Genomic DNA, 13,684 nt, shown 5'->3' with positions numbered 1-13,684 from the left:
TAGAATTCTGATGGGAATCCATCCAGCCCCGGAGTTTTACCTGTCTGCATTGAGGCTAGTGCAGTCTGTACCTCCCCCAGGGTGATCGGTGCCTCCAAACTTTCTCTCGCTGAAGAGGAAAGGACCGGGAACGACACTCTATTTAGGAACTCAGATAGTTCTTCCATGGTGTAGCTCACCCTGGAGGAGTACAGCTCAGAGTAGTATTTCACGAAACTGGCATTAATTTCCCCCGGGGCAGCCACCAAAGTCCCGTCTTCCTTCCTAAGTCTCGCTATAGCGGAAACTGAGGACTGCTCCTTGGAAACCCAGGCCAGCAGTCTTCCCGTTTTATCCCCCTGTTAAAAAATTTTTTGGGTTTGGGCTAGTTGGCGTTTGTTTTCCTTGGCCACCCGGAGTAACATTACCTCCCTATATGCCACCTTCATGTCCTGGCCTGTTATGGGATTAGCAGTCTGGACATATCGAGCCTCAAGGGCTTGGGCTTTTGCTTCTGCCTGCTCTAGTGTAATCAGATCGTTTTTGCGTTCAGTGGCAATTGATGAGATATAGCAACCCCTAATATAGGCCTTAAATGCCTCCCATTCGTTCCCCGGTGAGGTGGTGCCTGCATTGAGAGACCAGAATTGTTTAATTAAACTGTTTATTTCAAGCTCAATAGTGGGGTGTGTTATCCAGAATTTTGATAGGCGCCAAATTCTATCTGCCGCGGGTGTTGTAGTTTGAATGCAGCAAAGTAGCGGTGAGTGGTCTGATACACCACGCGGAAGCATGGTGATGTCCTGTATTTTGGGGAGCATAGCGACGCTTGCGTATAGGAGGTTGATACGGGATAGCAAGTTATGTGATGAGGAGTGGCAGGAATACATGCGATCTGAGGGGTGCTTCCAACGCCAAACATCCATCAACCCGAACACTTGCGCCCATTTGGAGAGGGCAGATTTTGTGTGGGAGTCTGATGATAACTTATCCAAAGAGGGGTTGGGCGGGATATTAAAATCTCCTACTAGGATTATATTATCTGTAGGAAATTGTGCCAATTGCGAAGCAATAGATTGAAGGAGGGACATATTAGCTGGGGGTGGCAAGTATACCCCGACAATCACCAGTTCAATCGTGTCAACCAGCACATGGAGCAGCACATATCGTCCCTCCGGGTCCAGTTTTACCCCAAGGATCTCACAACCCAGGGATTTGTGTATCAAGATGCTAACCCCACGAGAGTAGCTCGAGTGGGAGGCATGATAGTGATGCCGTACCCAGGGGCGCTTCAGACTCATAATTTTGTTTCCCACTAAGTGGGTTTCTTGGAATATACAAATTTGGGGATTGTATTTTTTTATGTAGTCAAAGACCAGGGAGCGTTTAATTTTATTGTTGAGACCCCTGACATTCCATGATAAGATTTTCAATGGAGCCATACTATAGAGAAAAAAGGGGGGGAAGGGGTGAGTAATCGAAGATCCCTGTAGTCAGGACCCGGAGAGACTGACACGCCCCGCGAGCCTAGAGCCATGTAGGGCCTGCTGGCCCCTAGTAGCCAGCATAGTGTCATGGAGCACCACAGTATTACACTCTGTCCGATCAAATATGAGCAAACTAAACAAATACATAAAAAGGTAAAAGAAAAAGAAAAATTCGTAGAACTAAACTGAAAACATAAAGCCCCACCCAACCCACCCCACACCCTGATAAACATAGCTCAGGGTGTCTGCGTACCCGAACCTATCCCAACAAACTCTTATAAATCTATAGTGTAGGAAAGAATCCTGTGGGGGAGGTGCGCAAGAAGGAACACACCCAGGACTTCTTCCCAGAAGGCGGAAGCAGGACACTCCGCCAACCGTTATGTCTGGAGGCAGGTTGTAATAATAAACCATGCATATAGGAACCTATCTCAGTAGAATAGTAATCCATCTAGATAGGAACAAATCTATTCAGAACACTTATTGTTTAACACTTAGATCAAGCTAAGGGCACAGACTTAGTTGCTAATCAGCCCTGTGATGACAGAGTAGGTTTTGCAAAGATAGAATAGTAGTTCACCAAGATAGGAACAAAGCTATTCAGAACACTTATTGTTTTACACTTAGAGCAAGCTAAGGGCACAGACTTAGTTACTAATCAACCCTGTAATGACAGAGCAAGTTTTACGAAGATAAAATAGTAATTCCCCTAGACATGAACAAATCCATTCAGAACACTTATTGTTTTACACTTAGAACAAGCTAAGGGCACTGACTTGGTTGCTAATTAACCCTGTGGTGACAGAGTAAGTTTTTGCAAAGATAGAATAGTAATTCACCCAGATAGGAACAAATCTATTCAGGACACTTATGGTTTTACACTTAAAGCAAGCTAAGGGCACTGACTTAGTTACCAATTAACCCTGTGGTGACAGAGCAAGTTTTGTAAAAATAACTGAAACTCAAAATGTAAATGGAAGATGAGTTATCCCCCCTCCAAGTCCCCTGGATAGCCACAATATGTAACAGTCAGTCCCGACACAGCCATAGGTCCCAGCTCTGGGTCAGAAAAGCAGGTATAGTTACATGTGTGTCTCGCAGCTGTAAAATCCAAGGTTCGGAATCCATCCCTCATCTCCGCGACCGAGCATCACATGGAGAGGAACTTTTGAAAGAGAGACCCCCCGGGAGACACAGGATGATCCTCAGCTCCAGACTGCAGGGGCGACAGGGCGCTGGAGGCGCACAGCAGATCCGGTCCTGGCCGCCCGCCCACGCCCACCCCAAAAAGTACCTGGGTAACCGCCCAGGACACGGGGGGAAAAGAGCATCACCCCTGGACACCACAATGTCTCTCTGCCTCTCCGCATGAGTCGTGACAGTGCGCTCCCTCCACCGAACCCCGAGAGGGGGGGGAGGGGGGGAAAGTTCTCCCTGTGCTGCAGAGTCTCACCCAGCGGGGAAGGATTACAGTCCCAGGAGAGCATTAAAACCCGGTGGTTAATGTGCGGGCACAACAACATGTGACCGGGGACTCAAAGTGAAGGGGGGGATGCAGGGCGGAGAGCGGGATTAGCGAGCCCCCGGGAGGGACTCCAGCCAGCGGGTTGCCTCTTCGGGGGATGTAAAGAACTTGGACGACTCACCATCCACCACCTTCAGCTTGGCCGGGAAAAGCATATTGTATTTCAGTCCCTTCGCTCTCAGCTGGGCTTTGACATGGTCGAAAGTGCGCCTCTGCCTCTGTGTTTCCATAGAATAGTCCGGGAACATCATAATTTTAACATTTTCATATCGTAGCTCCTCCAGTTTACGTGCCTCTCGGAGCACCAGATCATGGTCTCTGAAGTTCAGTAGCCTGAAGATAAAGGTCCGAGGGGGAGCTCCCGGTGGGCCCCTCACGGATGGCATCCTATGCGCCCTCTCCACTGCAAAATAGGGGGAGAAGGGGGCTTGTGGCAGCAGATCACGCAGGAGCTTCTCCGTGTACGCAGCTGGGTCACGGCCTTCAGCACCCTCAGGAAGGCCCACCATACGGAGGTTGTTCCTCCGGTTCCTGTTCTCTTGATCCTCCGCACGCGTCTCCACAGCTTTCATTTTAAGTTGTAAAGTGCGGAGGGAGGCCCCATGCTCCCGGAGTGTGTCCTCCGCATCCCCGATCCTTCTCTCAGACTCAGAGAGCCTGTCTCGGAACTTGTCCATGTCTCTCCTCACCAGGCCCATCTCCATCTGTATCTGTTCGATTTTTGCCGTTAATGTTGTCTGGCAGCCCGTGATGGCCTGCATTAGGGCACTAAACTGCTCAGTCCCCAGGGTGGACGGGTCTGCCTGGTCTGTTTGAGACGCCATGTTGCTCCTGGCTAGAGCACGTGCAACCCGGGACAGCGGCGGAGAATTAAAGGTAGAATTCCGTTTGCGGTTCGAACCTGAGTTGCCTCTTCTCATACCCAGGGTCAGCCTGTGCCCCACAGTTAGGGTGAAAAGCGAGATTCCTATATTAAAAACGGATGTTTCAGCCTCTCAGATGCGGAGCTCCTGACAAACACGTCCTCTCAGGTCTCCATCTTAGCCACGCCCCGTCCCTGTGGTCATGTTTAAATGCAAAAGGGTACGTAGGTCCTACACACACACACACACATGTAAACGGCAATCGCTCCGCACCTCCGCACTTGTGAGGTATCGCCGCAAACGTCAGAGCGAAAGCAATAATTCCTAACACCAGACCTCCGTGTGCAACTCTAAAATGGTGACCTGTAAAAGCTTTTATAACGTCGCCTATGGAGATTTGAGGTACCGTAGTTCCACGAGCGTGCGCAATTTTACAGCATGACATGTCTGGTATCTATTTACTCGGCGTAACGTCATCTTTTATATTTTAGCAAACAATTGGGTATTGTATTGTGTTTGGGTTCACTAAAAATTAATCAATTTGTATTTTTGCAAAAAAAAATTGCATTTGAAAAACTGCTGTGCAAATATTGTGCAATTTAAAAAAAAAAAAAAAATTGCAACTCTCATCATTTTATTCTCCAGGACCTCTGCTTAAAAATGATATAATGTTTGGGGGTTCTAGATGATTTTCTATAAAAAAAAAAAATAAATAAAATGTTGATTTATACTTGTATGAGAGGAATGTCAGAATTCTCCTGGACTGAAGTGGGTAAAGTAGACTGCGTTGTGATTAGTAGGGATTGGCTCAGGCATGTTCGGATCGTAGTCCCCAACCCACCTGAACAATTCCTCCAAGAAGCCCTCACTGCACACCACCAATCATAGGCTGTGAGGCATTTCCTGGCCCGCAGCTGCACATACACACGCTGCCTATGATTGGCGGTGTGCAGTGAGGGCTTCTTGGAGGAATTGCTCAGTTGGGTTGGGACTATGATCCGAACCTGAGCCCATTCTTAGTGATTTAGCTGCCTCAGGTATTCAACAGCTCAGGCAACTAATCCAAACTGGAATTAAGATTGACAGAAAGCACTTTCAAGTTCTGAAATGTCGCGTAAAGCTAGATGCTCTGTTAAGGTTATGATTGTTTAAAGAAGTGTCTGTTCTGTTGCAGTGGGAGTTGGAGGTGGACCAGATCCATGACGTCATAGCAGATGGCTCAGATTATATGGAGGATGACCTGGATGAAGACTTTGTCCTGGAGAGGAAGATGCCAAGTTCAAAGAGGAGGTCCTGCATGCCAAAGAAGATCGTTCCTTTGGAAGCGTCCACCAATGACTCCATGGCTGATGGGGAAGAGCTGAAGAACAAAAAAAACGCCAACGCCCCTGTGGAATGTCCCATATGTCACAAGAAGTTCCTCAGCAAGTATTATCTCAAAGTCCATAACAGGTAATGCAACAAGGCCGTGCTCACCAGGCTGTACATCACACTAGATCAGGCTTTCTCAACTGTTTAACCCTAAAAAAAAATGTTCATGTCTCGAGGAACCCTTACTAAAACCAAATCATCAGGGCTCAATAGGAACATTACTCCTTATATTGGTGGTCAATAGGAAGAATGTCCCCCTTAAAGTGGTGTTCAGAATGCCACCCTTAAAGACAGCTCAAAAGATATTTGGTGTCATGCTGCTGGGCTTTGCTAAGTGGTGCTGAACCTTGAACTGTGTAGGCATCGTCAAATAGGTGGTCCATCTGCCACAGCTCAAGCAACCCCTAGCAAACCTCTGGAGGAACCCCAGGGTTCTACGGAACCCTGGTTGAGAATGGCTGCACTAGATTTAAATGATTTAATTATTGATCAGTAGGCAATGTTTACTATTTACGGGATGTGTCTGAGGGTGGTGAGGAGGACCCAACATTCAAGGCTGATTATTGCAGGGGAAGGCTGGTTCTTGACGTTCCTTTGACAACTGAACTGAAGCCTTGACTTTTGAGACCAACAACAATTTACTGTAATTGTGCCCCTTTACAGTGCAGTCCCCTTTATATTACAGCCCCTCTTTACATTACAGTGCCTCTGCAGTCTGCCCTCCCCCCTCTTTTCCTCTTTAACATCAATCTCTGCTCTAAGAAAGGGGGTCCGTCTCCATTGTGTGGCGTTGTTGGGGGTGCTAATCTCACTTGCTGGATTTCTGCTATTGTCTAGCTTGATTTTATTCTACTTTTGGGGGGGGGGGGGAAGAGACTTCCTATCCCAGTGATGGCGAACCTTGGCACCCCAGATGTTGATAACCCAAGTCCCAGGACAAGAATCAGGACAAATAGGGCAAATCTCCCCAACAGGGACACGGACAGCAAAAGAAACTTAACGGGGGGAGGGGTTCTGACCCCCCTGCCACTTTGTTTCCAAAACTTTAAAAAAACAAAGTTTTGGCTTTCGAATAGACTACAGAAGAAGGTTCAGTGCTTTGAGCGCCATCCCTCTGCTATTGCTGTTTTCTATCATGACACTGAGACAGTATCGTTTTGTTTCCTTAGAAAGCACACGGGGGAGAAGCCTTTTGAATGTACGAAGTGCGGGAAATCCTACTTCAGGAAGGAAAACCTATTGGAACATGAAGCCCGGAACTGTATGAGCCGAACCGAACAGGTGAGTCCAAAGGCCCTGTACACACAAATTGTACGAAAAATACCGCTTTGGAAACGATCGTACGATAATCTGATGGTTTAGTACAGAGCTTTCCAGAGCCGGGCACGACAGTTTGGCTAATATTTTCGAAGGGACAAACCCAAAAATGTTTCCTCGTACGATACCAGAACGTACAATTTTCTTTTAATCGGTAGTTTTCATCCAAAAATACAATACAATACGTCACTTCCCGAATTTTTATTCTGTCGTACAAGAATTTTTTCATAATTTTAGTAATCTTTTATTTTCGACAGGTGAATCCTTTGGTTGTTCTCATATCTGAGGCACATGGTTGCAAATTAATAAAGTCCCAACCCTCCTGCTCCTTTTTTTTTTTTAACAGAGATGTTTATTGGAGATCAAATCAGCATACCAATATCATATCAGCAGAGAAATACATATAATGACATAGAGCGAATGAGAGCAATCCGGGACGCCGGTCCCAGTTGAGGGTTGATATAACAAATCTATCAGGTTACCCTAACTTCAATCAGGATTTGTTTGTACATAGTATTAGACAATTCTACTCCTTTAATCCCACAAGGTAATATGAGGGTGTCCCACTTCAAGGGGGGCGGGGGGGGGGGAGGAGCAACTGCAGCGCTGAGTAACAGGGGCTAATATAATCTGTCATTTCATGCTGTGACATATTAACCATTGGAGTCTATCCAACTCGACCAGATCTTGTCGAATTTTGTCGGGCACTGCCTGCTCTGGTATGTAAGCCTATAGAGGGGGAGAACCGAGTTTACTGAATGGCGCCAGGCGTCTGTCGTGCGTGGGCCCGACGATTTCCATTTGAGGAGGGTTTCCCTCCTGGCATAAAACAGGGAGAATGTCAAACAAAGCTTAATATATCTGTCCACCTGTACCTCTTCAAAATGACTAAGTAGGAGGGTAATAGGGTCTAGAGGTATCTGAGTCCCACACACCACCATCAGGGTTTCCACTACAGTCTGCCAGTACGGTTGGAGTTTAGGGCATGACCATACCATGTGCCAAAAGGTGCCTGGGTACACCTAGGGCATCTCTGATCCCGCTGAGGGTAGATTTGGGCTAGACGCTGAGGTGTATAGTAGGCCCTATGGAGGAATTTAAGCTGTAGGAATCTGTCTTTGGCCGCTATCATCGAAGGTATGTATGTAGAGACACATTCCTCGTCCAGAGACGGGATATCAGCCTTCCTCTTGTCCAGGGACTGGGTCGGCTTGGTGTCGTACGCCACCGTTGGGTATAAATATAGAGAGGAGAGGGGCCTCCCCATGGTACTGGAAATCAGGAGACGCTCCACTGAGTACGACTCCAAAATTAGGCTCTCTGGGAATTGGGCTCCAAAGGCGTGCCTCAACTGCCAGTAGCGGAACTCCCATGATTTAGGAATTGCGTAGAGGGACCTAAGATCAGTAAAAGGCAGCAGCTTCATGGTTGTGATCTCTTTCCGTGCCCACACTGAGGGGTCCGGGAGGATGAAGAAATGAGGAAGCATTGGGTTTCCCCATAGGGGCATATGGGGGGGAAATGTGGAAGGGCTTCTTATAAATTGCTCAAGCCTCTTGCCAAGTCCTCACCGTAGTCTGCATAGGGACAGTGATGGCCGGGCAGGCCCCCCTGCCCCTAAAGACAAGATTACTTAGGGCAAGCATATGAACCCAGTATGCCCGCTTCAAGGGTAACTGCTGGATTCAATCTGGGCTGGGAGAACAACCACCGCATCGTGACAAGGACGGCGGCCCAATAGTAAATCAGAGAGTTGGGCAGCGCCAGTCCACCACTCGAAAGGGGGAGGTATAATATGTGCTTTGCCACCCGTGGGGGTCTCCCAGCCCAGATGAAGAAAACCCACACCCCCTGCAATCGCCTGAAAAAAGTCTTAGGGAGATAGGCTGGTGTGTTTCTGAAGAAATAAAGAAATTTAGGCAGGAATACCATTTTCACCAGACTGACCCTTCCAACCGGCGTAAGGTGGAGAGCTCGCCAGGCAGTACACTTAGTGATGACTTGTGCCATTAGGGGCTGCAGGTTATGTTTCGTGTAGTCTTCGATCTCGCTAGTGACCTTAATCCACAGATATTTCATGTTGTCGACCAACTGAAGCTGTGTCTGGGTGTTGGGCCTAGAGGACGAGGGGCGAAGGGGGAAAAGTACCGATTTGTCCCAGAGTATGCGTATGCTTGAGAATTTGCCAAATTTTATTAAAAATGGAAAGAGCTTTGCGAAGGGATGTGGATGTGTCAGCTAAGTAGAGGAGAGTGTCATATGCATAGAGGGAGATTTTCTCCTCTATGATCCCCACACGAATACCCCTGACCTCCCCATCCATTCTAATCAAAGCGGCTAGGGGTTCCACCGCCAAGGCAAAAAGCCCCGGGGATAGAGGACAACCCTGTCGAGTTCCTCGCTTCAGCTGGAGAGAGTCTGATAGGCAAGCTTTGGCGTACACCTCGGCTTGTGGACTTGCATGCAGCATCTTAATCCATAGCTGGAACCTGGGACCAAAGCCAAATTTGGAAAGGACTGCCCATAAATATTTCCCATTCAACGGAATCAAAGGCTTTTTCCGCGTCTAGGGAGGCAACTGCACCCTCGTCCTCACACCTCGCTCTAGCTATGTGAGTGAAGAGTCTTCTGATGTTGATGTCTGTGCCCCTGCCTGGCATGAATCCCGTTTGGTCTGGGTGTATCAAGGCCGTAATAACTGTATTAAGTCTATTGGCCAGAATTTTAGCCAGTATCTTCGCGTCAACGTTTATAAAAGAGATAGGTCGGTATGACGAGCAGAAGGAGAGATCCTTACCCGGTTTTGGAATCACTACAATGACTGCCTCGCCCATAGAGCTCGGAAGGAATTGCAGTTCCGCCGCGTTAGTAGTCATTGTATGAAGCCTAACGGTCAAGACATCTGGGTACTGCTTATAAAATTCTATAGGTATACTATCTGGGCCGGGAGTTTTACCTGGCTGCATGGTTTTAAGTGCCCTAAGTGTTTCCTCAACTGTTATGGTTTTGTCCAGTTCTGCCGTATACTTGGCGGTCAGGACTGGGGTGTCAACATCTTCCAGATTGGCCGCCAGTTCCTCCCCATTGTAGGTCACCCTAGATGAGTAGAGTGTGCTGTAGTTGTATGTGACAAAACAGTCAATAATCTCCTCTGGAGTGTACAGGAGGTCACCACCCGGTCCCAAAATGTACGGAATATTAGTTCCCCCTGATTGTTCCCTGGAGAGCCAAGCCAACAATTTGCCCGATCTCTCCCCCTGCTCGAATATCCGTTGGGATTGTGCGAGCATTTTTTTTTTTTTTTTTTTGTGTAAGCGAGGTACGAAGGGAGAGGGGAGAGAACCTCTCTGGTCAAGGTCTGCAGTTTTATGTTGGGGATCCCTAGAACCTACATACAACGTCTCTTGCACAGCAGCCACGGACTCAGCCTTGGTCAGAGCAGACCTCCTTTCCTTCCTAACTTTAGCTATGATGGACTGGTATTGCCCTCTCGAGAATGCCTTGAAGGCGCCCCACACAACCGTAGGATCAGCGGAACCCGTGTTGGATTTCCAGTACCCCTCCATCTCCACCTTGAATTGTGTGTCCACATCTGGATCAGAGATCCAGAACCTAGAGAGCCTCCAAAGTTTGTTTGTGGGGGAAGCCGGGGCACCTATTGTCAACAGCAGGGGCGAGTGATCCGATATGCCTCTAGGTAGTACCTTGATCTCCTGAACCCAGGGAAGGACTGATTCTCCGGCAAAGATCAGGTCAATGCGGGAGAAAGCCCTATGCGTTGCCGAAGTGACACGTATAGACTCGGGACAGAGGGTATCGCCACCTCCAGATGTCTGTCAATCTGTAGGTGTCAGCCCAAGTCTGGAGGCCAGAGTAATGGGAGGTGGTCATGGTCATTCTATCTAATGTCGGGTCGGGAGCCATGTTGAAGTCACCCAACAGCACCATGTGGTCAGCTGCAAAGTCTGCCAGCTTAGAGGTTATTCTGTTCAATAGCACTAATGATGCCGGAGGCAGCAAGTATAGGCCCACAAGAGACCATGTCTGGGAGAGTATTCGAGCATTTATAATAACATATCTGCCTTCTGGGTCTAGCGCCGCATCCAGGAGTTTGAAAGGCAGCGTCTTATTCACCAGAACCCTCACACCTCTCGCAAAGTTGGAGTAAGTGGAGTGATAGTGACTGCCCACCCATGGTTTCTTGAGAGCTAAGGTCCTGCTGCCTACCAGGTGGGTTTCCTGAAGGATGCTGATGTGAGGGCTATATGACTTTATAAATTGTAACACCAGTGACCTTTTGACCGGTGAGTTGAGACCCCTGGTGTTCCAAGACATTATTTTAAGGGCAGCCATGCGGGAGGAGCAAAGCAGGGAGGCCAAGAGCATACCATGTACTTCTCAGAGGATGCGGCATCCAGACCTGAGTGGGGCATCGACAGAACATATACAGTGCTGACATAACAATTAAAGCAACTATTATGAAAACCATAAAACATCTTGGGAAAGAAAAAGAAGAAAGAAAGCCCAAAAACAAACCAGCCCGATGTGGGCAACCATCCCTCCCCCCCACCCCGCTCGTTCCCCCAGAACTGGGAAGAGCTTCCATCCCCAAGTCCAAACTCAGCTCGCAGGCTGCAACAGGGGGGCCTGTGAAAGAGGCGAGCTGGACCCCTCCGGGTTTCATGTGGGGGGGCCTCTTGTATGCGGCAGTTCTCCATGAGGTATTCCTCCGCTAGTGAAATAAACACTACTAGAGTTAGAGGCTAGCAGTAAATTAATAATCCACCGGAAAAGCATGTGTAGTGGCGGGTAAACTTCTGCGGGATCAGTGGGTAAAAAGCATAAATAGGAGCCATTCTCCTGATCCCGTCGGAGGCACTTTTCTTGTGTTGCAAAGTACAAAAAAAAAACAAAAAAACTGTAAACTAAGGTGGAAACCATAACTGAAAGGGAAGAGGGCCTCGAACAAGAACAGGTGTAAGTCTAGATCAACAGGGGCTCCCCTTCAGCCCGCTCCCCGAGACAGTCAAACATGTCATATGAGGGTGAGCTCGAGGGGGCGGCTGCTCGGTCCTCGTTATCAGAGGGGAAAAATATATAACTGAGGGGGGTAAGACCGATCATTCCAGGGAATCTCCAGCTTGCACAGGAGAGTGAGAGTAACAAAACCATGAGCCCAGACAGGGTTACTGACTGACAAGGTGCCTCATTCCCAGTGCAAGCGATTGGGAGAATAGTGTACACACAATGTGTCGGGTCAGCGATGGGGCGGTAGGGACTCCAACCAGCTTGATGCTTCTTTCGGCATTTGGAAAAATCGGACCGACTCTCCGTCCTGAACTTGGAGGCGCGCAGGGAAGAGGGCGCTGTGGCGAATGCCGCAGGTTCTCATCACTGCCTTCACTGCGTCGAACAACTTCCTCTGCTTCTGTGTTTCGACAGAGTAATCAGGGAATATCATTATCCTGGCGTTGTGAAGCCGCAGGTCCCCTTGTGCTCTGGAGGCACAAAGAACTTCATCTCGGTCCCAGAAGTTTAACATGCGGAGGACAAACGTTCTTGGGGGGGCCCCAGGAGGGCCTGGCTTGGGCGGGACACGGTGGGCTCTCTCCACCGTGTACTGAGGGGAGAAGCGGGCAGCAGGGAGAAGATCACGGAGCATGTCCTCTACGAATCTGGTTGGATTACTCCCCTCAGCACCCTCCGGGAGGCCAATGATCCGGAGGTTGTTCCTCCCGTTGCGGTTTTCGCCGTCCTCCGCACGGTACTCAAGTGCCTTGACCCTGGTTTGGAGGGTGCGGAGGGCCGCCGAATGTTCTGTTACCTCGTCTTCCGTGAGGCCGATTCTCTGCTCCGTCTCCGTGACCCTGGAACGTAGCTTGTCCAAATCCTGCCGAATAAGGCCTACGTCCATCTGCACCGCCTCAATCTTGGCGGTGAGGGTTGACTGGCATGTTGCAATGGCCGCCATCACCTCCGCCAGCCAGGGTGGTCTGGATTCGGCCTTCTCCATAAGAGGTGTTTGCGATGTCACGTGCGAGCAATGCCTAGAGTGTGGCTATACTCGCTCGGCGGGGACCGTCTGCGGGGTTTCCTCTTGCAAGGGGAATCTGAGCCGCTTTCCCCTGCCGGACTGTGTGCGGGTGGATCTACGCCTCATCCAGGTGCTGGCAGGGGGTGAATCGGAGTGATAACTCTGGTGGAAGCGGATAATCTGTAGGAAGCCAGCGGAGCTCACGGAGAGTGCGACCTCTCACGTCGCCATCTTGGACACGCCCCCCTCCTGTTCTTTTTAACAACCAAAGTATATCGTTTTATATTGTGAGTCTGATGGGGGAAGGTTCCCTCATTGTTATTCAGTGGCCATGCCACACAGTGTTTCTCACTCATGGTGCCATCTGGGCATGTCAGGGGTGCCACACTGCTACTGGTATTTTTTTGCAGGGTGTCATGCATTCCCATCATGGAGGCAGGCCGGCCGCCAGCACCATGGAGGGGGTGCATGATGCTAATCTGGGCGGCGTTCAGGGCAGCCCCGGTATTCAGAAGTGGACAGAAGTCCGCCTCCGTTTAGACCTCTCCACCCCCTCTGCCATGCTGTAACAGCCGTGTTGTAGGGAAGATGGGAGGATAGGAGACTCTTGTCAAAAGGTTGGGGGGAATTGGGGGGACTCTGATGTGAAAGTGGTGAATGGAGAGGAGACTGAGAACTTTGATGTAAAAAGGAAGGGGGTCTGAACGATGGGTGTGGAGGGGACTGAGGACTCAGATGTAACGGGGGAAGCTGAGGACTCTGATGTAATTTGGGGGGGGGGGGGGACAGGATTGTAAAGGGGGGGGGGATACTGAGGACTCTGATGTAATGGGGGAAGGTGAGGAGGGATTGAGGAATCTGATGTGATTTGGGTGGAGGGTGAGGACTCTGATGTGATTCGGAAGAGTGGGAGGGTGTTCTGAGGACTTTGAGTGATGTGGGGGGAACTGAGGACCCTGATGTGATTGGGGGGGAATGATGACTCTGGGTGTGGAGGGTACTGAGGACTCCGGTGTAATGGGCGGAAACTGAGGACTCTGATGTGATTGGGGGGAATGATGACTCTGGGTGTGGAGGGTACTGAGGACTCCGGTGTAATGGGCGGAAA

At 49.3% G+C, this 13,684-nt stretch overlaps 1 protein-coding gene across 2 annotated transcripts in view; it reads left to right on the top strand.

The window, feature by feature from the left end:
- The window catches only part of ZBTB48 (zinc finger and BTB domain containing 48), a 55,113-nt gene that overhangs the window by 13,505 nt on the left and 27,924 nt on the right, over positions 1 to 13,684 (top strand). For both annotated transcript variants that reach the window (XM_073603627.1, XM_073603628.1), the window contains exons 3-4: positions 5,029 to 5,306; positions 6,395 to 6,506. In XM_073603627.1, coding sequence (XP_073459728.1) covers positions 5,029 to 5,306; positions 6,395 to 6,506 — 390 coding nt within the window. The remainder of the gene's footprint in view (positions 1 to 5,028; positions 5,307 to 6,394; positions 6,507 to 13,684) is intronic.

The sequence above is a fragment of the Aquarana catesbeiana genome, linkage group LG10, assembly GCF_042186555.1.
Source record: "Aquarana catesbeiana isolate 2022-GZ linkage group LG10, ASM4218655v1, whole genome shotgun sequence".
Lineage (NCBI taxonomy): Eukaryota > Metazoa > Chordata > Amphibia > Anura > Ranidae > Aquarana > Aquarana catesbeiana.
This window is presented reverse-complemented; position numbering and strand designations above follow the sequence as displayed.